The following is a 26,798-nucleotide window of genomic DNA, read 5'->3' as shown; positions in this document are numbered from 1 at the left end:
AGTCCTTGGCTTGGGAAGATCCCCTAGAGAAAGGCTTGGCAACGCCCTCCAGTATTCTGTGAATGATGTCTGAAGATTTCATGATAGCAGTGTATCAGTATTTTGGAGAAGGAAATGGCAACTCCAGTATTCTTGCTGAGAGAATCCTGTGGACAGAGGAGCCTGGTGGGCTCCTGTCTGTGGGGTGGCACAGAGTCGGACGCAACTGAAGCGACTTAGCATGTGTGCATGCATTGGAGAAGGACCTGGCAACCTACTGCAGTATTCTTGCCTGGAGAATCCCAGGGAAGGAGGAGCTTGGTGGGCTGCCGTCTATGGGGTTGCACAGAATTGGACACGACTGAAGCGATTTAGCAGCAGCAGCAGAATATTTTTGTTTGTAATGCACCGAATTATTTGGTAATGATGAGGGATCGTGTTGGCTACTTAGCTTGCAAATACTTCAGGAAAAAAACAATTTTTTGTCATATATTTAGAAGACTTTTAAGCATTTTCTGAAGGAGAGACTATTAATCCATGCATTTTAAAAAACTTTTTAATTGAGGTATATTTGGTTTACAGTATTGTGTTAATTTCTGCTTTACAACAAAGTGATTCAGTTATGAACACGTATTCTTTTTCATATTCTTTTCCATTATGATTTATCACAGAATACTGGCTATAGTTTCCTGTGCTATACAGTAGGACCTTGTTGTTTATCCAGTCTATATATAATAGTTTGCATCTGCTAATCCCAAACTCCCAATCTTCCCCTCCCCCAGTCCTTCCCTCTTGACAACCACGAGTCTGTTCTCTATGTCTGTGAGTCTGGTTCTGTTTTGTAGATATGTTCATTTGTGTCATATTTTAGGTTCCACATGTAAGTGATATCATATAGTACTTGTTTTTCTCTTTCTGACTTAATTTTGTCTAGTATGATAATCTCTAGGTCCATCCATTGGATGGTGCAAATGGCATTATTTCATTCTTTTTTAAGGCTGAGTAATATTTCATTGTGTGTGTATGCCCCGTTGTGTCTGACTTTTTGCAACCCTTTGGACTGTAGCCCACCAGACTCCTCTGTCGATGGGATTTTCCAGGCAAGAATACGGGAGTGGATTGCCATTTCCTCCTCCAGGGGACCTTCCCAATCCAGGGAATGAACCCATGTCTTTTGTGTCTCCTGCACTGGCAGACGGATTTTTCCCACTGCACTACCTGGGAGTCCGTGTGTGTGTGTGTGTGTGTGTGTGTGTGTATTCATCTGTCAGTGGACATTTAGGTTGTTTCTGTGACTTGGCTATTGTGACTCGTGCTGTTGCTGTTGTACCTTTTCAAATTATAGTTTTGTTTTGACATGTGCCCGGGAGTTGAATTGCTGGACCATGTGATATTTTTATTTTTAGCTTTCTGAGGAACCTCTATACTGTTTTCCATAGTGACTGCACCCATTTATATTTCCATCGACAGTATAGGAGGTTTCCCTTTTCTCCATGCCCTCTTCCCACATTTGTTACTTGTAGACTTTATAATGATGGCCATTCTGACCTTTGTGAGTTGGTACCTCATTGTACTTTTACTTTGCATTTCACTTATAGTTAATGATGATGAGCATCTTTTCATGTGCCTATATTTTCTTGTTCCAACCTTTCTTAACATTGTCCTCCCGTGACTTCCTGTGGCTTCAGAAACACTAGTTGTCTTAGATTTTTTTTTGCAAGGACTCTTGTTAGTCATCCTAATCTTCTAGAAGATGTATAATGTGTGATATTTCCTCCTTGACCTTCTCTTCTTTCTCTTTTATTCCTTTCAACTCCAGGCATATGATTCTTAACTCTGCATCTTTATCCTAGGTCTCTCCTGATAGGAAACTTCATTTTACCTGAATTAGCTGGTAAAGAATCTGCTTGCAATGCAGGAGACCCTGGTTCAATTCCTGGGTCAGGAAGATCCCCTGGAGAAGGGATAGGCTACCCACTGCAGTATAATGGGGCTTCCCTGGTGACTCAGATGATAAAGAATCTGCCTGCAATGTGGGAGACCTGGGTTCAGTCCTTGGCTTGGGAAGATCCCCTAGAGAAAGGCTTGGCAACGCCCTCCAGTATTCTTGCCTGGAGAATCCCCATGGACAGAGGAGCCTGACTGGCTACAGTTCATAGGGTTGGGAAAAGTCAGGCATGACTGAGCACGGCACAGCACAGCTTTTGTGGGCACATTGTTTTTTCTCATTAGCCCAGACCTGCTGGAGTAACTCAACTTTAAGTTAGCTACTGGGGCTCACTAATGCAAATTCAAATTTTGTGAAAAGTACAGGGTCTAAATTTCTTCAGCTTCTGTAGGAGAGCATTACTATTGAAAACTGTAGAATGATTGCTTCCTCCTCTGGGTCAGGAGCAGTCATGAATTCATTTCCATAAGGAAATATATAAGTCTGGTTACCACAGAAAGTTGCATGTTAGAAATGAACTCTATTTTGATATGAAATTAATTTCATTAAAGATGTTATGTGAGACAACATGAAGTAAGAATCTTATCTAACAGATCTGTTTGAGAGTGGAACATATACAATATCAGAGGTTATGAGAAAAGTTTGAAGTGCGTATCTGAGAAAAAATGATCCGCATTTTTAAATTGTCTCAGTTCTAACATGAAATAGACACAATAATATGAATATTTTAATTGGCATGGTTAATATGCTTTGAATCAAGAATAAGTATGTTAAACAAATTGATGAATTAAGAACTTGGACCAAGAAAATATGTTTATTGTATTCCCATTCATTAAAAAATATCATTGACAGATTATTTTCTTGTCTGAACTTTTCATTTTATGAATGTATATATTTATGTACGTTGAGATTAATGTTTCATTTCTAGTTTTTATACCAGGAAGCATGAGTCTTTGCTGACACACTTTTGGACATCTTATTAAATTTCTCATCAAGGAGACATTCCAGGAAGTTTTACAAATTATTCTATCAAAATGCTAGACTTTGGTGGGACATTACAGATTCTTCATTTTTTGAGCTTTCTCCAAAAGTAAGCACTTTTGCATAAATGAATCTGCTAAGTGCAAGAGATTACAAGTGTCCAGGTGGCTCTTTCACTGAAGTTGCACTCATATGTTTGTACAATAAACTTGGGCATTTAACTGATGCAAATTTTAGTATATTTGTTGTCCCTCTCGTTTAAAACGAAGATGCTGTTTCCTGAGACCACTGTTACTTGGAAAACCTTGGCTATCTAACAAGTTCCCAAGAAACATTATTTAATGTACATTGCCAAGAACATTTTAGCTAATTCAACAGCATTGCCTTCTTTGTCCAAATATATTTCCTATAAATGTGACAGTTATTTATTGAGACCTTGTTGATTGCATATTTGGATATGACAGGGTTCCAAAAGAAATATATAATTTATAATGAGCTTATAATCACTCTGGAGAAGGAAAATAACTTCGTATGAAACAGCGAAAAGTAAATAGGAAAGGATGTAATTTAGTGCCAACTTGGTAAATTAATATTTTTGTTGAATCAGATGGTCATCAGTCATCTGCCTGTGTTACTTACTATCATAATATAATTTTGGATTACTCAAGTCAGTATAAGTCTGGATTTGCTTCATATTTTCTGAACTTAAAAACTTTTTTTTTTTAATTTGGAAGGTTTGTTTTTTTCGGCACTTTGACGTCAGCACATATTGTTGGACACGTACTATGTGCCAATACAGGTACTATGTGCCAATATAGACATCGGGCTTATAAATAGGAGCAAAACAGAGTCTCTCTACTTAAGGAACTTGCTGCTTTGTGTGTATAAGTGTCCTGGAGGGTGGGGGTGGGTGGGTGTGGGCAGTGGCAGGGAGGAGACAGATGGCCAACATATGAGAAAATAGGTAAGGGAGCTTCAGAGACATAAAGGTATTATGACAATGGTAAAAATACTCCAGTGGAGGTGCTTGGACTGCTGTTATCGGAAGAGTCCTGTCTGAGGAACTCCAGTTTGAGTTGGGGCCTGAGTGATGAGAGGGCTTAGGTACCTAGTTAGATTTACAGTTTGGAGCCCCAGGGAGTGGTCTTGGTGGAAGACAGACATCTGAAAATCTTCACTGTGGACGCGACCCTGAAAGCCAGGTCAGTCACAGTTGGGATATTGAAGAGGGTGAGAGTTGAGAGCTGACCTTTGTCTTTATCAGATGTCTGTCAGCAGTGACTTTGGGAAGAGCTGTTTTGGGGGAGAAGTGAGGAGGAAAAGCCTAATTAACAGTGAAAAGAGACTGGGAGGTAAGGATATGAAGGCAGTAAGAACATACACGTCTTTGTGGGGTTTTGCTCTGAAGGAGACAGAGTAGAAGGGTGGTGGCCTTAAACAGTTGTTCAGATTGTGTATTTGTTGTGTGTGCCTCTCTGCATTTGAGTTGGATTTAACGATACTACAGCAAAACTTGTAAGTGAAGTTAATGTTTGCCAAAATCTTGACACCCTCCCCCCCCCGCCGCCGTCCACTGGTGCTGAATGAAAATGCCGAAACAGAAACAGAGTTTGGAAGAGATAGAAAAATGGCTTCATCTTTTCTTGGCAAAGTGGAATGCACAGCAGACTAGCACCTCGAGGACTGTGCTCCCCATTCCTGGGAATAGAGAGAGGTTATATCCCGGGGCTTGTAGTCTGTGGATAGGTGATAAGGCTCAAAGCAATGAAGATCTTGTATTTTGTTTTTCCTTTTGCGAAGTTTCAAAGTGGCCACAGCTGAGATCATGCAGCTCAGCAACTGGGTCTAGTGTCCCTGAAGTTATCAGCCCGTGACCTTCTTTCTGAAATGCTATCAGAATGGTACAACAGAGTGAAGGGGGAGAAGAATGCCAGGTGCAGAGTGTAATCTATGTGGAGTCAGAGAGTAATTATTAATAGCTTTGTGAAGGACAAGTCTAGCTACAAGTGTTTGTTAGTAGTAACAGCTAAAGAATAACCAAGATTGTTTAACTCTTGCAGGCCTGTTTGACTGGTATGTGCCAAAGACTGTTCACTCATTTATGTTTTTGCTGCAATATTAAGACATCTGCACATGTTTTACTTTAATTTTTAAAGTTCCTTGTTAAGCTTTCATAGGAATTGGGAGGCCATAGCAGAGCACTGTTAAAGACTGAGAGTTAAAACTGAGAGTGAAGAACAGAGTTACAAACAGCTGAGACCACAAAGCAAAGAGTCAAGTGAAGCTGAGCTCTGGGAGCAGGGTTTGCAGCAAAGGGTTTATTGCAGGAAGCCAAACAAAGGAGTGGGGGTAGGCTTGGTCTTTGAGTTGGTGTTTTTAAAGGGGAAGAACAGAGGCTGGGGTCAGTCATCATCTACGTTTAACTACATTCCTTAATCATGGTTTCCAGTGTCAGGATGCTTCTGATTTGGATTCTCTGGCCGGGTGGTCTGTGGCTTGGGGGTCTGTTAGCTCTTCTTGCCTTAGAGAAACAATCCAAGGTTGTGTGTTCATAATGTTATCTATAATAGCAATGATGTTATCTTTAATACATCAACGATGATATCAACAACAGCAATTTTAGTGCCTTAAGGACGTTAACAACATTAATTTTAGCATCTGACTTGAATTGATTGAGGATTGAGGGGACAAGAAAGAATAAAGTTTTGGATAGAGGGATTAGTCGTAAACTTGGTTTGGGGGGGACTCAGTATCAGGGTTTTACAGGTAATTTTCACATGAAAGGCCTGCTCAGCATGTGTTTGTCACTTTAGCCCACTCCTATAGGTGGTCCCCTCTTCACACTGTAAATATGTAATAATGAAATATACAGTGAAATGCCTCTGTACATATGCTTCATGCTGGTTTTCAAAGTGCTTTTACATGTATTATCTTATTTAATGAAGACTGTAAATTAATCTATGGGAGAAATGATAATACTATTTAAACTATGTATAAAAACTGGGAATGTTAAAAATACTTAAGAATATGTGTTATAAGGATTAACCTGCCTTTATTGTAGATGTCAATATATTGTTTAATATGATAACTAATAATATTGCAAGTAATAACCTTACTTATAAGATTCCTGTCCCTTATTTGTTTAAGGAAATAATTTTGGTAAACATTACTGATAAAAATGGAAATACATTTAATGGCTTTGATAAAAATTATAGGTAAAAATGGAGATATAGTTCAGTTCAGTTGCTCAGTCGTGTCCGGCTCTTTGCAACCCCTTGAATCGCAGCACACCAGGCCTCCCTGTCCATCACCAACTCCTGGAGTCTACCCAAACCCATGTCCATTGAGTCGGTGATGTCATCCAACCATCTCATCTTCTGTCGTCCCCTTCTTCTTCTGCCCTCAATCTTTCCCAGCATCAGGGTCTTTTCAAATGAGTCAGCTCTTCACATCAGGTGGCCAAAGTATTGGAGTTTTAGTTTCAGCATCAGTCCTTACAATGAACACCCAGGACTGATCTCCTTTAGGATGGACTGGTTGGATCTCCTTGCAGTCCAAGGGACTCTCAAGAGTCTTCTCCAACACCACAGTTCAAAAAGCATCAATTCTTTGGTGCTCAGCTTTCTTTATAGTCCCAACGTTCACATCCATACATGACTACTGGAAAACCCATAGCTTTGACTAGATGGACCTTTGTTGGCTAAGTAATGTCTCTGCTTTTTAATATACTGTCTAGTTTGGTCATAACTTTCCATTCAAGGAGTAAGCGTCTTTTGATTTCATGACTGCAATCACCATCTGCAGTGATTTTGGAGCCCAGAAAAATAAAGTCAGCCACTGTTTCCACTGTTGCCTCATCTATTTGCCATGAAGTGATGGGACCAGATGCCATGATCTTAGTTTTCTGAATGTTGAGCTTTAAGCCAACTTTTTAACTCTCCTCTTTCACTTTCATCAAAAGGCTCTTTAGTTCTTCTTCACTCTCTGCCATAATGGTGGTGTCATCTGCATATCTGAGATTATTGATATTTCTCCCGGCAATCTTGATTCCAGCTTGTGCTTCTTCGAGCCCAGCGTTTCTCAGGATGTACTCTGCATATAAGTTAAATAAGCAGGGTGACAATAGACAGCCTTGACGTACTCCTTTTCCTATTTGGAACCAGTCTATTGTTCGATGTCCAGTTCTAACTGTTGCTTCCTGACCTGCATACAGGTTTCTCAAGAGGCAGGTCAGGTGGTCTGGTATTCCCATCTCTTTCAGAATTTTCCACAGTTTATTGTGATCCACAGAGTCAAAGGCTTTGGCATAGTCGTTAAAGCAGAAATAGATGTTTTTCTGGAACTCTCTTGCTTTTTTGATGATCCAGCGGATATTGGCAATTTGATCTCTGGTTCCTCTGCCTTTTCTAAAACCAGCTTGAAGATATAAAACCAGCTTGGAGATATAGTAAATTGATTTAAAAATTAAAAAAAAAATGTTCCTGATAGTTTGACAAGTCTGAAGTAAATTAAAATTACTCTTTTTTTCTTTCCTGTCAGAGGTCTCTTTATTAGTATCCATGACCGAGGACATATTTCTTCCGTTCTTAATGCATGGCCAGAAGATGTCATCAAGGTAAGTTAGTTACCACTTTTTTTCCACTGTGGCACATTTGTTCTTTTTCCTGTCCCATAACATACTGACCCTTTTCACAATACTAGGTAGTGGTAGCATTCTCTAGCTTTTCAATTTATATCCCATTGATTTTTGCATAGTGGATTAATTTTATCCTGATACCATCTAGATTCTAAGTTTTCCCTTTATTTCTGCCAAATTTTTTAGTATTTCTTTATTTATTGTAAGTGATGATAAGTGTTGAAAAAATGTTGACGTAGTACCTGAATTTCTTTAAGCAAACTCTTATTTCTTCTGTAATTGATCATCTACTTAGAAGAATCAGTGTGGGCAAAAAAACATCTGTTAATTCATTTTCTTTGTCATGGTAACCTCAAGTATCTCATGGGACTTCCTCTGGGAGAGAGGAAGCTAATGAGAACAGAATAACAGTTATATCTGACATTTGGTAGCTTTCTGAGTGAGACACTTTATCTAGATTAACTCAGGTATTTAGTATCATGAGGAAAGGAAGGCCCAGGTGGATTACACAGTAGTATGTGGTGGTGGTGGGAACTGAATGCTGGTGTCTCAGGTTGCCTCCTCCAAAACAGCGTAACATATTGACCCTTTATAATGAGACGTGAAAAATTTGACAGAGATCAGCTTTATGGAATATGCAAATATAATTTTCACCCTCCTCTCCCATGTATTTACCTTTAAGGCAGTTCTTTAAGAGCTGCATAATATAGGTGAATAGAAAACTAAATGAAAAGATCTCAAAAATTTTTGTATATATTCTGCACTATTGTGTGGTAGAAAAAGTAAACACTCAGGTCTTGGTTCTTTGACTTTAACCAGATAAATCACCTGAGGCAAATTATTTCAGTTTTCTGATCTTCAGAGGGATAGAAAATAAGAGGGATAGACTGAATATACTCAAAATTCCCCCTTACTTCTAAAATGCTATGATTCTGTTCATTAGTCCTTATGATAATAATAGTATTAATGCCTACAGTTTTTTTGAGAATTTGTAATGTATCAGGTACTGTGGTAAGTTCTTGTATATCATGATTTCATTGTATTGAATCATTAGTTCAGTTCAGTCTCTCAGTCGTGTCCGACTCTTTGCAACCCCATGGACTGCAGCACGCCAGGCCTCCCTGTCCATCACCAACTCCCGGAGTTTACTCAAACTCATGTCCACTGAGTTGGTGATGCCATCCAACCATCTCATCCTCTGTTGTCCCCTTCTCCTCCCGCCTTCAGTCTTTCCACAACATCAGGGTCTTTTCAAATGAGTCAGTTCTTCACATCAGGTGGCCAAAGTATTGGAGTTTTAGCTTCTGCATCAGTCCTTCCAATGAACACGCAGGACTGATCTCCTTTAGGATGGACTGGTTGGATCTCCTTGCAGTCCAAGGGACTCTCCAGAGTCTTCTTCAATACCACAGTTCAAAAGCATCAATTCTTTAGTGCGTAGTTTTCTTCACAGTCCAGCTCTCCCATCCATACATGACCACTGGAAAAACCACAGCCTTGACTAGACGGACCTTTGTTGGCAAAGTAATGTCTCTGCTTTTTAATATGCTCTCTAGGTTGGTCATAACCTTCCTTCCAAGGAGTAAGTGTCTTAATTTCATGGCTGCAGTCACCTGTCCCATCCACAACTGGGTGTTGTTTTTGCTTTGGCTCCGTCTCTTCATTCTTTCTGAAGTTATTTCTCCACTGATCTCCAGCAGCATATTGGGCACCTACCGACCTGGAGAGTTCATCTTTCAGTGTCCTATGTTTTTGCCTTTTCATCCTGTTCATGGGGTTCTCAAGTAAGAATACTGAAGTGGTTTGCCATTCCCTTCTTCGGTGTTGAATCATAGATCTATTCAACTGACTATTCTTGTTGATCGTTTTCTATGAGCCACATGCTGTGCTAGGTGTTGGTGTGTGGTGGTGAGCAAAACACAGTTGGTTCCTAATGTCATGCATCTACTCTGAAAAGTTCCTTTTTTAGTTCCCATGTTTATACATAAGAAACAGAAGCTTTAATTCATCAGTTTATCCAAAGTCAAATAACTGACATTTTACTCTAGGCTCAATGGATATGACGGGTGTAGTAGTTTGTAGAAAATCCGATAAATTTTGTCGGACAAAATTGGTTTTGCTTAAATTCATATAATGGCCGTGAATTACAGGATAAAGATGATAGATCCATTAATTTCGATAAAGACAACAAATTACTTAGAATTAAAATCTCCACGTGATTAAAATGCATGCTTTTTAGATATAAAAATAAACTGAAATTAGAAATAAACTACAATAAACTTAGATTAGAAATAAACCAAAAAAAAAAAAAAAAACCAATGTCTAGTAATACTCTACTGTTAAGAATAGCAATAGACCGTTAAGAAGAGCAATAGACCGTTCTTGGTAGAATAGTATCCAGTGTAATAAGAGTTAAAGAGGATGAATCAGCATTGTTGTGAAATTAGGAGGATACATAAACTAAAGATCAGAGCACTGGGGACTCCTCAGCAATTATGTGCTATTAAATCATGGGCTTTCCTCTAATGGTATTCAAAATGGATGTGAATAGTTTCCAAGCTGTCGTTTAAGTTTCACTTTATTTCCCAGTTTGAGCTTTTTATTTACCTGTACTCTGCCCATGTACTCCTCCTGATTGAAGACTGAGTTCTTTGAGTTCTTTGAATCTTTAGGGGCATACCTTGTCTTTATTTTTAAACAATCAAATTGATCATATGTATGTATTTTACAAATACATTTAAAATACATGTTTTCAATTTATTCTCCCCACTCTTCTACACTTAATGATTATAGAAAATCATTTCCATCATTTTTGATCATATAAAATCATGTCCATCATTTATGTTTTCTGACAGCTTAGTATTTCGTTGCATAAATATTTAACTTCAGAAAGAGAGAGTAGGAACTGTGCCCCAGGATTTGCAAACATCTATTAATATATATATTTTTTTATTTGAGGCTATTGTGGTGACTGATGGAGAACGTATTCTTGGCTTGGGAGACCTTGGCTGTAATGGAATGGGCATCCCCGTGGGTAAACTGGCTCTGTATACAGCTTGTGGAGGGATGAACCCACAACAATGTTTGCCTGTCATGCTGGACGTGGGAACGGAAAATGAGGTAAACACTTTAAGTCTTTAACAGCTACACACCTTAAAAAGTAGTACCATTCCTGCATTTTGAATTACTTTAGAAACCTCATGAAATTCATCTTTTTCATTTTGATTCTTTCTCTCTCCTCAAACGCATCCTTCAACTCTTATAAGAAAAATTACTCATTCTCTTTTCCTTTCCTTTTCTTCTTTTCTATAATGTGAATAATCTTTTACCAGCTTCTTTAGTGTTTTATTATCCTTTAGTAAGCACTCACCCCATTATTCTGTAGAGTATATGATTTACTTTAGGGTATCATAGTTACTTTCTAAAAATTATTATTTTTATACTAGGCAGAAATTTATTAAGTATAGTCAGTGTGATATCTTGAAGTCTGCAGTAGATTATTTGGAGTTTAGCATTTCTCTTTACTGCATTGATAGAATCTTAAAGTTATATATTAAGTAGTACATAATTTTGCTCATCTGTAATTGGTAATACTTGGGTTAGCTGTGGGTGATAGATGAGCTTCCCAGGTGGCGTTAGTGCTGAAGAACCCACCTGCCAGTGCAGGAGACATAAGAGACATGGGATCAGTCCCAGGGTCGAGAAGAGCCCCTGAATGAGGGCATGGCAACCCACTCCAGTATTCTTGCCTGGAGAATCCCATGGACAGAGGAGACTGGCGGGCTACGGTCCATGAGGTCACAAAGAGTCGGACACAACTGAGACAACTGAGCACACACACATGGGTGATAGATGCTAGAAATTAAAGATAGAATTTTCTGAATTAGAGATGAAAAATAATGGTCAGTTAAGATAGACTTTTTAGGTCGCTGGGCCGGGGAAATGGCGGCTCCAGGAGAGAGTGGGGCTTTGGGTGGAGGAGGCAGCACGGAGGAAGCATTTATGACCGTCTACAGTGAGGTGAAACAAAGAGAAGAGAGATTCAGTTCTAACATCCAAAAATCAGATTGAAAGATTGACTCGTCCTGGTTCCTCCTACTTCAATTTGAACCCGTTTGAGGTTCTTCAGATAGATCCTGAAGTGACAGATGAAGAAATAAAAAAGAGGTTTCGGCAGTTATCCATACTGGTGCATTCTGACAAAAATCAAGATGATGCTGACAGAGCACAAAAGGCTTTTGAAGCTGTGGACAAAGCTTACAAGTTGCTACTGGATCAGGAACAAAAGAAGAGGGCCCTGGATGTAATTCAGGCAGGAAAAGAATACATGGAGCACACTGTGAAAGAGCAAAAAAAGCAATTAAAGAAGGAAGGAAAGCCTACAAATGTGGAGGAGGATGACCCTGAGCTGTTCAAACAAGCAGTATACAAACAGACAGTGAAACTCTTTGCTGAGCTGGAAACTAAAAGGAAAGAGAGAAGCCAAAGAGATGCATGAAGGGAAGCGACAACGGGAGGAAGAGATTGAAGCTCAAGAAAAAGCCAAACGAGAAAGGGAGTGGTGGAAAAATTTTGAGGAAAGTCGAGATGGTCACGTGGACAGCTGGCGAAACTTCCAAGCCAATACGAAAGGAAAGAGAAGAAAAACCCGACCTTCCTGAGACCACCAAAAGTAAAAATGGAGCAGCATGAGTGACCGCCAAGGGTCACGGCCCAGAACCTTCCCCGACTGTCTCCCTCCTGCTCATTCTTTCCTCCCATTTTCACCCCACATAGAGTAGTATTTGCTTTTTAGTCCATTTTGTTTTCAATACAATTTAATACCTATCAGAGTAATTCTTTTGTACATTGAAATGAGGGGCTCGGTTTAAAAAGAAACCCCCCCCTACCCTCACCCCCCAGACCAACTGGGACTGGAAGGTGCTGCCTTCTCTTCCCACAGCCTGTAACTTCATGTTTTGTACTTCACCGAAGTGTGATGGTTAGAAATGTCGTGTGTAGTTTGTGGAAATCATCCAGTTAAACACACTGCTGACTCTGGTGTTGCTGTGACTTCAGAGGCCAGCCTGGGCCACCTTAGGAAGCCCTTTCACTTCGGTTGCTTGCTTCTGGGTGTGGCGTCCTTCGAAGCCCCAGATCAGATGGGAAGGCTGCCGACACCCAGAGCTGTCACTGGACACCCCAACGTCCCTGGAGTTAGGCATGTGCTTTCCCATCTGACTGGCCAACCTGCGTGGCATGAGGCTCCAAGCTACCCAACCTGTTCACTTTCCAAAGAGCTAGCCGTGCTCCATCCCATACTGTGGTGTCCTCGCCTGTATGCATTTGTTAGTGGTAATATTCTGTATGTGTAATAAATTTTTATACCCTAAAAAAAAAAAATAGACTTTTAAAAAGTTGCATGCAAATATCAAACCTAGGCCAGAATGTCATCATCAAATGAGATCTTTATCGTGTTAAGGTGTGTTCTCTCTGTACCCAGTGTGTTCAGGTTTTATCATTAATGGATGTTCAATTTTGTTAAAAGGCTTTTGACATCTGTCAAGATGATTATATGATTTTTTTTATTGTTTAATTGGTTAATGTGGTATCTCACATTGATATGTTACATCACATTAATTTGCTGATATTGAGCCATAGTTGCATTCTTGGGATAAATCACACTTGATTATGGTGTTTGATTCTTTTGATGTATTATTGAATTTGTTTTGCTAATATTTAGTTGAGGATTTTTGTTTCTATGTTCATCAGTGACATTAGCTATTAGTTTTCTTTTTTGTATGGTACATCCTTGGTTTATTTTTTATATCAAGGTGATAGTGGCCTTTAGAATAAGCTTGGAAGGATTCCTTTCTCTTCTAGTTTTTGGAAGTTTGAGATGGATAGGTGTTAACTCTTCTCTAAATGTCTTATAGAGTTTTCCTGTGAAGCCTCATGGTTCTGTACTTTCATTTGTTGAGATTTATTATTATAATTATCACTGATTCAATTTCATTTCTTATAATAAGTCATTCGTATTTTGTATTTTTTTCTGATTCAGTTTTTGGGAGATGTAAATTTCTTAGATTTTATTCATTTCTAATAGGTTGTCCATTTCATTGCCGTATGATTGTTCATAGTAATCTTTTATGATCCTTTGTGTTTATGTGGTGTCTCTTTTTTAACTTTTCATCTTTTATTTCTGCTTTTATGTATTGATCCTTTGTGTTTATGTGGTCTCTTTTTTAACTTTTCATCTTTTATTTCTGCTCTTATGTATTTGGGCCCTTTCTCTGTTTTCCTTGATAAGTCTGACTAAAGGTTTATTAATTTTGTTTATCTTTACAAGGGACCAGCTCTTAGTTTCATTGGTGTTTTCTGTTTTTTTAGTCTCTATTTCATTTATTTTTGCTCTGATCTTTACGATTTTTTCCTTCTTTGGGTTTTGTTTTGTCTTCATTTTGTAGTTCTTGAGGTGTAAGATTAGATGGTTTTAGATTTTTCTTGTTTCCTGTGGTAGACATATATTACTATCAACTTTCCTCCTGGAAATGCTTTTGCTGAGTACCTTAGGGGTTTTGTTTTTATTTTTGTTTTAATTGAGGTATAGTTGATTTACTACATATTATGTAAGTTTCAACTGTACAGCATAGTAATTCAGTTTCACAATCTTTAAAGGTTATATTACATTTATAGTTATTATTATATAAAATATTGGCTATATTCCCTGTGATATACAATATATCCTTGTAACCTATTTATTTTATACATAGTAGGTTTGACTTCTTAATCTCCTATCCCTCTATTGTCCTTTACACCATTTCTTTCCCATACTGATAATCACTAGTTTGTTCTCTGTACCTGTGTCTGTTTCTTTTACATTATGTTCACTAGTTTATTTTGAGATTCAGCATATAAATGATATCTTACAGTATTTGTCTTTCTCTGTCAAGCTTATTTGACTTTCACTTTAGCATAATACCCTGCAAGTCCATCCATGTTGTTATAAAAAGCAAAAGTTCATTCTTTTTTTATGGCTGAGTAATATTCCATTTTGTGTGTGTGTGTGTGTGTGTGTGTGCGCGCGCGCGTGCGCGTGCGTGCGCACATGCACGTGCACGCACTCACACCACATCTTCTTTATCCATTCATCTCTTGTGGATACTTAGGTAGCTTCCAAACCTTGGCAATCATAAATAACGCTATGAACATTGGGGTTCATGTATCTTTTCAGCTAAGTGTTTTCGTTTTCTTTAGGTATATAACCAGAGTGTAATTGTATGGCCATTTGGTAGTTTTGTTTTTAGTATTTTGAGAAACCTTCATACTATTTTCCATAGGGGCTACACCAATTTACTTTCCCGCCAGTGATGTATGAGGGTTCCCTTTTCTGCACATCCTGCCAACATTTGTAGTTCGTGGTCTTTTTGATGATAGCCATTCTGAGAGGTGTGAGGTGATTTCCCACTGTGGCTTTAATTTGCATTTCTCTGATGATTAGTGAGGTTAAATATCTTTTTAAGTGTCTGTTGGCCATCTGTATGTCTTCTTTGAAAAAATGTCTATTCAGTTCTGTCCTTGTTTTAATCAGGTTATTTGTTTTTTAATGTAAGCTGCCTCTATATTTTGAATATTAACACCTTATTGATATCATTTGCAAATGTTTTCTCCCATTCAGCAGGTCACCTTTTTGCTTTGTTGATGCTTTTCTTTCCTGACCAAAAGCTGAGTTTAATTAGATCTGATTTGTTTTATCTTTGCTTTTGTTTCTTTTGCTTTTGGAGACAGACTCAAAAGCATGGTTATGATTTATGTCAGAGTGTCCCAGCTATGTTTTCTTTTGGGAGTTTTATAGTTTCTGGTCTTAACGTTTAGGTCTTGAATCCATTTTGATTTTATTTTTGTGTATGATGTTAGAGAATGTCATTCTTTTACATGTAGCTGTTCAGTTTTCCCAGCACTTATTGAATAGATTGTCTTTTTTTCCATTTCATATGCTTGCCTCCTTTGTCATAGATTGATTGACCATAAGTATGTGGGGTTTATTTCTGAGCTGTCTGTTCTATTCAGCTGATCTGTGCATCTGTTTTTGTGCCAGTGTCATGCTGTTTCGATTATTATAGTTTTTAATATGGTCTGAAGTCAGGGGTCCTGATTCCACCATCTCTGTTCTCCAGATTGTTCTGGCTGTTGGAGTTCTTTTGTGTTTCCAGAGAAAACTTTAAATTATTTGTTCTAGGTCTGTGAAAAATGTCCATGGTATTTTGATAGGGATCGCACTGAATCTATTCAGTGCCCTGGGTAGAATGGTCATTTTAACAACATTAATTTTTCTAATCCATGAACGTGTTATATATTTCCATAAGTTTATGTCATCTTCGATTTCTTTCATCAGGGTCTTACAGCTTTCTGTCTTTTACCTCCTTAGATAGGTTTGTTCATAGGTGTTTTATCATTTTTGATGTGATGGTAAATGGGATTGTTTCCTTAATTTCTTTTTCCGATCTTTTGTTGTTAGTATATAAGAATCCAAGAGATTTCTGTGTGTGAATTTTGTATCCTGCAACTTTACTGAATTCTTTGGTGAGCTCTAGGAGTTTTCTGATAGCACGTGTAGAATTTGCTCTGTATGTGCTAAGTTGTTTGTGACCCCATGGACTGTAGCCCACCAGGCTCCTCTGTCCATGGTATTCTTCAGGTTAGAATATTGGAATGGGTTGCCGTTCTTTTCTCCAGGGCATCTTCCCAACCCAAGGATCGAACTTGTGCCTCTTACGTCTCCTGCATTGGCAGTCAGGTTTGTTACCACTAGCGCCACCTGGGAAGTCCCATTGCTATGCATATTATCATTTAATCTACAAACAGTGACAGTTTTATTTTCTTTCCAATTTGAATTCCTTTTATTTCTTGTAGAATTGCCATGGCTAGGACTTTCAAAATTATGTTGAATAAAAGTGGTGAGAGTGGATATCCTTGTCTTGCTCCTGGTCTTAGAGGGAATATTTTCTGCTTTTCACCATTGAGAATGATGTTGGCTATGAGTTTGTCACATATAGCCTTTATTATATTGAGGTAAGCTCCCTGTATGGCCACTTTCTGGAGAATTTTATCATAAATGAGTATTCAATTCTGTCAGAAGCTTTTTCTGCATCTATTGACGTTATTATATGGTTTTTATTCTGCAGTTTGGTAATGTGGTATATCATACTGATTAATTTGCAGAAATTGAAGAATCTTTGCATTCCTGGGATAAATCCCATTTGATTATGGTGTATGATCCTTCTAATGTATTGTTGGATTCAGATTGCTAGTATTTTGTTGAGGAGTTTCGCGTCTGTGTTCATCAGTGATATTGGCCTGTAATTACTTTTTTTTGTGCTAGCTTTGTCTGATTTTGGTGTCAAACTGAAGCTGGCCTTGTAGGAGTTTGGCAGTGTTCCTTCATCTGCAGTTTTTTGGTATAGTTTGTAGAGAAAAGGTATAAATCTTTTCTGAATGTTTGGTAGAATTTACTTTTGAAGCCATCTGTTGGGAATTTTTTAAATTACTCATTCAATTTCATTACTGGTATTAGGTCTGTTCACATTTTCTGTTTCTTCCAAATTCAGTCTTGGGATAGTGTACAATTCTAGAAATTTATTCATTTCTTCTTAGTTGTCCATTTTATTTGTTTATTGTAGTCTCCTATGATCTTTTGCATTTCTGTGGTGTCTGTCGTAACTTCTTTTTCATTTCTGACCTTATTGACTTGGACCTTCTGGATTTTTTTTCTTGATGAGTCTGGCTAAAGGTTTATCAATTTTGTTTACCTTTTCAGAGACCCAGCTCTAAATTTCATAGATCTTTTTTTAAAGTTTCTATGTTTTATTTATTTCTGCTCTGACCTATATGATTTCTTTCCTTCTACTAACTTTGGGATGTTTTGTCCTTTTTCTAGCTCCTTTGGGTATAAGGTTAGGTTGTTTGAGAGTTGTCTTAGTTCCTGAGGGAAGCTTGTATCAGTATAAACGTCCATCTAAGAACTGCTTTTGCTGCATCCCATAGATTTTGGATCATTTTGTTTTTATTTTCATTTATCTCCAGGCATTTTTTGATGTCTTCTTTGATTTCTTCAATGATCCATTAGTTGTCTAGTAGCATATATTTTAGCCTCCACGTGTTTGCTTTTTTTGCATTTTTTCTTGTAGTTGATTTCTGGTCTCATAGCATTGTGGTTAGAAAATATGCTTGATATGATTTCAGTTTTCTTAAATTTACTGTGGCTTGTTTTGTGGTCTCACTTGTGATCTGTCCTGAGAATGTTCCATGTGCACTTGAAAAGCAATGTGCATTATGCTGGTTTTGGATGGAATGTTTCATAAATCTATTAAGTACATCTGGTCTCATGTGTTGTTTAAGGGCGATGTCTCCTTATTGCTTTTCTGTGTAGATGATCTGTCTGTTGATGTAAGTGGGATGTTAAAGTGCCTTACTATTATTACTGTTGCTTTCTCCCTTTATGTTATTAATACTTGTTTTATGTATTTAAGTACCACATGTTGTTGCAGTTGCTAAGTCATATCCAACTCTTTGCAACCTCATGGACTGCAGCATGCCAGGCTTCCCTGTCCTTCACTATCTCCTAGAGTTTGTTCAAATTCATGTACTTTAGTCAGTGATGCTATCTAACCATCCCATCCACTGCCATCCCCTTCTTCTTTTGCCTTCGATCTTTCCTAGCATCAGGATCTTTTCCAATGAGTTGGCTCTTTGCATCAGGTGGCCGAAGTTGTTGTTAGAGCTTTGCTGGGGTCCAGCCTCAGCAGGATCCAGGGGGTACCCTCGGGATGAACGGCATCGGCCAGAGAAGACCCGTGAGACCAGCCTTGATAGGGTCAAGTCTGTGAGGGAGAGAGAGAGAAAGACGGAGAGAGAGAGAGTGACCAGATGAGGGGTGCAGCCGAGTCAGGCAGGGTCTGGCAATGCTTTATTTTTTACCCTAAGTTAGTACATCTAACTAGGGTAGCTTTTATACCCTAAGTTAGTACATCTCTAAGGGGAAGATAGTTTAACATTACATCAGCTTGTTCTTCACGAAACCAGAGTGTTTTCTGCATACTTCTTTGTTTATGAGGGTCTTGTACATTATCTTCTGGCCTTGGGGCCTGTTAACATTTTATGCAAGTCAGGTGAATGTAAACCTGTTTTCCGTTTCTATGGTGACCTTAACTGAAAGGTAGCAGTCTCATAGGGCAACAGTACAGAGTAGAAGTATAACCTTGTTAACATAAAAATTAATCCTTCTACAGAAGTTGTCAGTTGCGTTTATCTAAGAAGCTTACCCCACACTGACTCTGCGACTTTGGTGAGGCAGCCCCTGCTTAGCACTCCTGGCTAACAGTTGACAACCGTCTCATGGTACCACACTAGGGCTAAGCTCTTATTTTTCTAGATCTATAACTATATTAACAATGGTTTCCACTGCACAACCTTAGCACATTAAGAGTAAAAACACAGCAAGCAAATGTTAACCCAATAACCACCTTTAGAATAATTTTTCTTATGTTTTCTAATAGGACTCCTTCACCCCTCAAAAAGGCTCTATGTCTATTAGGGCTTTTATATAATCAGGTTCTTTATGCTATTTTATGATTAGGATATTATAAGCAATCATGCATATTAGTACCAAGGGCATAAACGCATTTGCTAAACAAACTAAAATACCAGCAAAGGAGTTTAAATTAAAACACTCCTTTCACCCTGGATAATCTCATAAAATACCACCACCCGGGAAACTTACTGATTAAACTTCTAAATTGATTCTTATTTGGGAAGAGATCAGGGAAGGCCTTCTGCCTGTGTCACAGAAATTAGGGAGTAGTCTATTGAAGCAAGCATCAGAAAGACAGATATCATCTTTAAGGTGAGTGCCGGGGGCAGCTTTTCAGAATCCCTGAAAACCTGATCCGTCTTGCCTGTCAGGTTTTCTCCCTCATGACCTTGTCATGGGTGGGATCTCGTGTGCCGGCTCCCGGCAGAGCTTCAACTTTAGCATCAGTCCTTCCAATAAATATTCAAGATTGATTTCCTTTAGGATTGTCAGGTTTGATCTCCTTGCAGGTCCAGGGGACTCTCAAGAGTCTTCTTTAGCATCACAATTAGAAAGCATCAATTTTTTGGCACTCAGTCTCCTTTACGGTTCAACTCTCACTTCCGTACATGACTACTGGAAAAATCATAACTTTGACTATATGGACGTTTGTTGGCAAAGTGATGTCTCTGCTTTTTAATATGCTGTCTAGGTATGTCATAGCTTTTCTTCCAAGGAACAAATGTCTTTTAATTTCGTGGCTGCAGTCACTGTCTGCAGTGATTTTTGGAGCCCAAGAAAAGAAAATCTTTCACTACTCCTACTTTTCTCCCTTCTATTTGCCATGAAGTAATGGGACAGGATGCCATGATCTTAGGTTTTTAACGTTGTTTCAAGTCAGCTTTTACACACCCTTCTTTCACCCTCATCAAGAGGCTTTTTATTTCCTCTTCACTTTCTGCCATTAGAGTGGTATCATCCACGTGTCTGTGGTTGTTGGTATTTCTCCCGGCCATCTTGATTCCACCTTGTGATTCCTCCAGTCCAGCATTTTGCATGATGTATTCCAAATATAAGTTAAATAAGCAGGTGACAATATACAGTCTTATTGTACTCCCTTCCCAATTTTGAGTCACTCTCTTGTTCCATGTCTAGTTCTAACTGTTGTCTCTTGACCCTGATGCAGGTTTTTTAGGAAGCAGATAAGGCAGTCTGTTACTCTGATCTCTTTAAGAATTTTCCACAGTTTGTTGTGATCCACACAGTCAAAGGCTTTATTATAGTCAGTGAAGCAGAAGGAGATGTTTTTCTGGATTCCTTTGCTTTCTCTATGATCCAACAGATGTTGACACTTTTATATCTGGTTATGTGGGAGATGTCCTTGGGCGCCCAGCAGCATTCTTCTCTCTGGTTACCAGAAGCTGTATGTTGTAAGGGTATGCCCTGTGTGGACTGGGTGCATCCTTCTGTTTTGACAGGGTCGGCTCCTGTGGGCATGCTGGTAGTCAGGGCCAGTTCCTGCGCTGGTTGACCGTGAGGCTGTGCCTCATGAGGTGGCTCTGGGCCTGCTGGACCGGAGAGTAGGCTTCCTGTGCATTTGGCCGCATGACACAGGGTTGCACTGGACTGCTGCCAGCCTGCTGGTGGCTGAGGCTGGGTCTCTACGTTGCTGGCTGTGCAGCTGGGGAACTTGTGGCTAATGCTGGCCTGCTGGAGTGTGAGGCTTTGACCTTGGTGTTAATAAGCTAGCGGGAAGAGACCAAAATGGAGCTTTGCCAGAGCCAGTGTTAACATAGTAGAATGAGCTCTCCCGAGCGGCTGTTGGCAGCACTTCTTTCCCCGAGGGCAGTTCCAGTTGCTTCCTGCATATTTAGGTGGCTCTCTAAGATCAGCTAGTGTGTTGGACCCAGCCCCCCTTTCAAACTACTGTCTCTGGATAGGAAATTGGAGTGTGTGAGATGTTGGTTTTACTTTTTAAGAGCCAAGTCTGTTTCCTACTAACCTCCAGCTCTTCCAAATAGAAGACCTACTGGTTTTCAAAGCCTGAGGACTCTTCGCAGTAAAGAACTGCTGGGGGCTCAGACCCCTTGCTCCTTCGGAAGAACCTCTGAATATGATATTCCTATTTTTGGTGGCTGACATAGGGGTATGGGTCCTGACTATCTTGTCTCTGCCCCTCATCTGTCTCGTTGTGCTTCTTCCTGTCTTTTTCTTTGTAGAAAATCTTTTCTGTAAGACTTCAATTCTTTCTTATAGATACTTGTTCTGTAAAGAGTTGTCATTTTTGTGTGTCTCTGGGGTTGAGTTTAGGGTCTTCCTATTCCCCTATCTTGGACACATATTGACACTCTATTCTCTTTATCCTTGCACTACTACTTTACTGAGAAGACAAAAAATTTACTTCACTAAAATATGCTTGAGTTGATGGGTTTGTGGAAAATGTAGTTTTTATGTTGCCATTCTGTGTTCCACTTTCACATGTGGAGAAACCACTTGTAGTCAAAATATCTGTAATAGCAGTTTTTGATCTCATCCCTTTGGTGGATCTCTGTTCAGTTTTATACTTTATAAAAAAAAATGCAAAATTAATTGATCATTACATTTAGTTTTTTTTTTTTTTTTCAGAATAATCTAGAAAATTTCTTGAGGGTTAGATCCCTTTTTAATAAATTATTTCACAAATGTTTTCTTCTTTTATCATAAATACCTATATTGAGTAGTACTGAAAGTGGAAAAGGAATTAACAGCTGATTGATAAGATAGTCCTCACTTTCTGACTTCTTAAATCTCTGCAGCTTACAACTCGAAGTTTACAGAACGAAGAGACTAGAACTGAGCTACAGAAGCACTTGACTAAAACATACTCTTATTTTTAAGTTACTAATGCAAAGCATTTATTTAGGTAGGATGATTGTGTTTTCATCTTATCTCTAATCTGTTATTTCATAGTCCACGTTTAATTTACCTGTAAAGCAGTTGCTATATAAAGTTTATCTTTTACCTGAAGTAAATTGTTTTTGTCTTTTAAGAGAATGGGCTTCCCTTGTGGCTCAGCTGGTAAAGAATCTGCCTGCAATGCAGGAGACCTGCGTTCAATCCCTGGGTTGGGAAGATCTCCTGGAGAAGGGAAAGACTACCCACTCCAGTATTCTGGCTTGGAGAATTCCATGGACTGTATAGTCCATGGGGTTGCAAAGTCAGACACGACTGAGCGACTTTCACTTCACTTTATGAGGATCCCATACTTTCTTTTTTTCCCTGTTGTTGCCAAATCTTTTTATAGCGGCTTCCCTGGTGGATCAGATGGTAAAGAATCCGCCTGCAGTGCGGGGGACCTGGGTTCAATCCCTGGGTTGGGAAGATCCCCTGGAGAAGGGAAGGCTGTCCACTCCAGTATGCTGGCCTAGAGAATTCCATGGACAGAGGCGCCTGGCAGGGTACAAGTCCATGAGTTCACAAAGAGTCAGACACAACTGAGTGACTTAAAAAAAAAAAAAATATATATATATATATATGTGTGTGTGTGTGTGTGTTACATATATATATATATATATATATATGTACATATAAAAGTTTATCTTTTACCTGAAGTAAATTGTTTTTGTCTTTTAGGAGGAACCATACTTTATTTTTTTCCTTGTTGTTGACAAATCTTTTCATGAAAGTTATGTTTATCATTTGTCTTTTAAGTAAGTGCCCAATATCAAAGTTTGATATTTTACTAAAAATGTGAGTAAATGTGTCTTGTGGGCCCTCCACACTCTTCCATGTGTTGTTAGGTCTTAAACACTGCTGCGTGTGTCATGTGGGGTATGCTTGCTAGGGCTGCTATAACAGTACCCTGAACTGGTGGCTTAACCAATAAAATTTATTTCTCACAGTTCTAAAGGCTAGAAATCCATGATCAGGGTATCAGCAGTCAGTTTCTTCTAAGGTTTCTCTCTTGGCTTATCTTCCTTCAGTATCTATACATGGTTATTTCCTCTGTGTGTCTGTGTCTTAATTTTTTTTCTTAGAAGAGCACCAGTCATGTTGGATTAGGGCCCACCCTAGTGACATAATTTAACCTAGTTATCTTTTTAAAGACTCTGTCTGCAAATACAGTCATATTCTGAGATACTGGGATTTGGACTTGAACCTACGAATTTGGGGAGGTTGCAAATCCAGTTGAGCCTGTAACACATGATCAGTTCTCAAGAGGCCCTGGGCAATAGGAATAGAAGATTATTGTATCTACATAGTCTGTCTCTATCTGTTTATTAAACCATTGCTCCAGGTCTCAGCTTTTCTGATCTGGTTTTATATTCAGTCTGGCCTTCAGATCATGTATACAATGTATCAAGATCTAGAATCATCTAGATCTTGTGATGGAACTTGAAGTAACAAAGTTGAAGTCTCTTCCACTGAGGAGGTTCCTACTTGTGTTCTGGAAAGAGCTCTTTATGTTTGGCATGAAGCAGCTTGTTGGAGAGAAACTGAACAAAATAAAAACTTTATAGATTTTCTGTTATATGGACCTGCCATGTATTTTTCAGCTCATGTACAGAAGTCAGTGTTGACATTAGAATATGGTCGGTATTAGGTTTCTATTGCTACCATGAGAAATTATTACAAACTTAGTGGCTTAAAACAGCACAAATATATTGCCTTATAATGCTAGAGGGCACAAGTCTCAAAAGGCTAAAATCATTAAAGATGTCAGCAGGGCTGAGTTCCACACCCTTGTCTTTTCCAACTTCTAGAGGCTGCATCTGTTCCTTGGTTCATGGTCCCCTTTATCTGTTTTCAAAACTAGCAATGTAGTGTTGCTCTGACTCTGCTTCTGTCATCACATTTCTTTCTCTGACTAAAGCCAGAAAAGGTTTTTTCACTTTTAAGGACTCACCCTTCATCACATCTACAATGCCTTATGCCACATAAGGTAACATGTTTACAGGTTTATGGGGAGGAGCATTTCATTACTTTGTCTACCCCGTGGTCCCAGCTAGATTGTCAGCATTTCTCTCTCAAGCCTCCTCAGTTTTTATCTTTGTCTTTTCGTATTATGCTTGCTGCTTCAGACAAGTGATCCTGCATTTGAATGACTCCTAATCATTATTGGAGGAGGAAATGGCAACCCACTCCAGTATTCTTGCCTGGAGAATCCCATGGACGGAGGAGCCTGGTAGGCTAAAGTCCACGGGGTCACAAAGAGTCGGACACGACTGAGCGACTTGATTCACTCACTCACTCAATCATTATAGTAAAGTCAGAGGAGAGAAGATAATCCTCACTGCCTAACTTGGTCTGTATTGTCACATGGTTACTTTTTCATGGTCTCCTCTTAGCTCACCCTCTTTAAATTAGGGTGACGATGTATTATATCAGGGATTTATTCATCTGTTTTCTGAAGCAGGAAACACCAATGCCTTGGGAAAGAGAATGGGGATTTCAGTTTGGTTTTATATGCACTATAAGTCTCAGGAATTCCTTGAAGTTTGGGATATATCTTAGAAATGCCTGTTATATAAACTAAAATGGAAAAAAATTTACCTGAGACAGGAACTTTTAGAGAAGTAGAGTACTTTTATTTTAGCTTAATAATTTAAGTGGTTCTCAGTGTATGTCTCTTGAATGTTCCGTTCAGAATTAATGAGGGGATGTGTTAAGAATGCAAAATCCTGGGCTCTAATCCAGACTTACTGAATCACAGTCAAATTTTAGTCATTTTTATTTCCACAGCTTTTTAACATTTCATGCCAGCTCATGTGCATGCTGACACTTGAAGTATTACTTTAGACTCTTGATGACCATTGGCCATAAGATTGCTTAATCATATTGATGGCATGAACCAGCAAAACAACAAAAATTTTACATAATTTCTTTGCAGAATTTGGTCTTTTATTTGAAAAGAATGAGTAAATAGCAGCATAGAGTATGATTATCTATGTATTATAAATATAATTTAAAAATAAATGCTGAAAAGGGAAATATTCATAACATTTATGGCAGATAAAAATTTAAAATGTTCCTAGTATTCAAAGAAAACTTCTAATAAGAAAATGCTAAATGTGCAGTATACAAATTGCCTAGGAAAACATGGTTATAGGTAATTTTAAAATGAAGACATGAAAATGGTCAATAAACTTATGAAAAATGTTTAATGATATTAGAAAAGAAACATAAGTGCATACTAATGTAAGATTTCAAAAATATATTTATATATTATATGTTGCTCTTATATTTCATATATGTACACACATACATACATGGAAAGATAAAATCCTTCCTTTGGCTACCCAAAAATGAACATGTTTATTACTATCTATGTCAGTGGAGTATGGGGATTGGAAATTTGTTCATCCTTTCTAGACAGGTAGAGTTCCAGTACAGATCACAAGTTTTAAAAATAATCATCTAGTGAGTGATGTGAAGACTTTTCACAATATATTCTTATTTTGAAAAGGGTTATAAAACAGCCTATAATATTGTCCCCAATTTGGACAGATAATATTGTACATGCATAGATGTAGAGAATATGTATTGAGGTGCTAGTGGTGGGTAGTTCTGAATGGGTAGAGCTTATTGGTTTTCTTTGGTTTTGATTTTACATTATAGTGCTCTCAAATTTTCTGATAGGAAGTACTGCTTTTTGTAATGATTTTTTAAAATTTATTTTTATTAGTTGGAGGCTAATTACTTTACCGTATTGTAGTGGTTTTGCCATACATTGACATTAATCAGCCATGGATTTACATGTGTTCCCCATCCCAATCCCCCCTCCCACCTCCCTCTCCATCCCATCCCTCTGGGTCTTCCCAGTGCACCAGCTCTGGGCACTTGTCTCATGCATCCAACCTGGGCTGGTGATCTGTTTCACCCTTCATAGTATGCTTGTTTCAATGCTATTCTCTCAGAACATCCCACCCTTGCCTTCTCCCACAGAGTCCAAAAGTCTGTTCTGTACATGAATGCCTTAAAATCTTAAGAAAATATTTTGCAATTCTCAAAAATTTTAGATGAGAAAGGTAGAGATGTGAGAGATATGAACAAGGTGAAAGTTAACAGTGGTTACTATTAACTTCAAATCAAAATTTCCAAGGTTTCAGAATTGAGGCAGTGCTAAGAAGTAAAATAATTAACTTTACCAATATACGCGCTCCTTATCTCCTCTTTGGAACTTTTCTTGTGTTTCCATATGCTTTATTCTTTACTCTTCCTAATTTTTTTCCATTTCACATGCTTCTAAGTCTTTGTAAGTCTTCAGTGACAACAAATGCATTGCATGTGACATATCTTGTTAAAGAAGGTCTGTCTTTTTTTAAAATGTTTGCTTAATACCAAGTCTTTCATTTATTTTCCAACAAACATCTATTAAGTGTTTCCTCTTGGCTGCGAGAAGTTTTTAACCCAACAAATTAATGTCACCTCTGTGCCAGGCTACATGGTCTGTGGAGCCATTATTAAAATGGGATAATCTTGTTAAATTGCTTTTTGTAGATGTTATTTTTTGTCAGCCAACTTTCCAAGAATGCACTTATTATTGAAGGCTTAATTATCATGAAATTTTTTTAAAAAAATAGTAATTTTTGACAGAGACATTATGGCCAGAAGAATTTGTTAACTTCCTGATTTAATTCAAAAGCTATCTTGTTCATAGATCTTCATAATTGACACGTCACTGTAGCCAGACTTCTTTATGATATACTTTAATTATTAACATGGGA

General features: G+C 38.3%; 1 protein-coding gene and 1 pseudogene across 1 annotated transcript in view; both read left to right on the top strand.

The window, feature by feature from the left end:
• Positions 1–26,798, top strand: part of ME1 (malic enzyme 1) — a 202,677-nt gene that overhangs the window by 81,083 nt on the left and 94,796 nt on the right. Inside the window, exons 4-5 of the mRNA XM_061131985.1 lie at positions 7,448–7,523; positions 10,503–10,664. Coding sequence (XP_060987968.1) covers positions 7,448–7,523; positions 10,503–10,664 — 238 coding nt within the window. The remainder of the gene's footprint in view (positions 1–7,447; positions 7,524–10,502; positions 10,665–26,798) is intronic.
• On the top strand, positions 11,191–12,553 carry LOC133048137 (dnaJ homolog subfamily C member 8-like; annotated as a pseudogene).

The sequence above is a fragment of the Dama dama genome, chromosome 28 (genome assembly GCF_033118175.1).
Source record: "Dama dama isolate Ldn47 chromosome 28, ASM3311817v1, whole genome shotgun sequence".
Taxonomy (NCBI): domain Eukaryota; kingdom Metazoa; phylum Chordata; class Mammalia; order Artiodactyla; family Cervidae; genus Dama; species Dama dama.
This window is presented reverse-complemented; position numbering and strand designations above follow the sequence as displayed.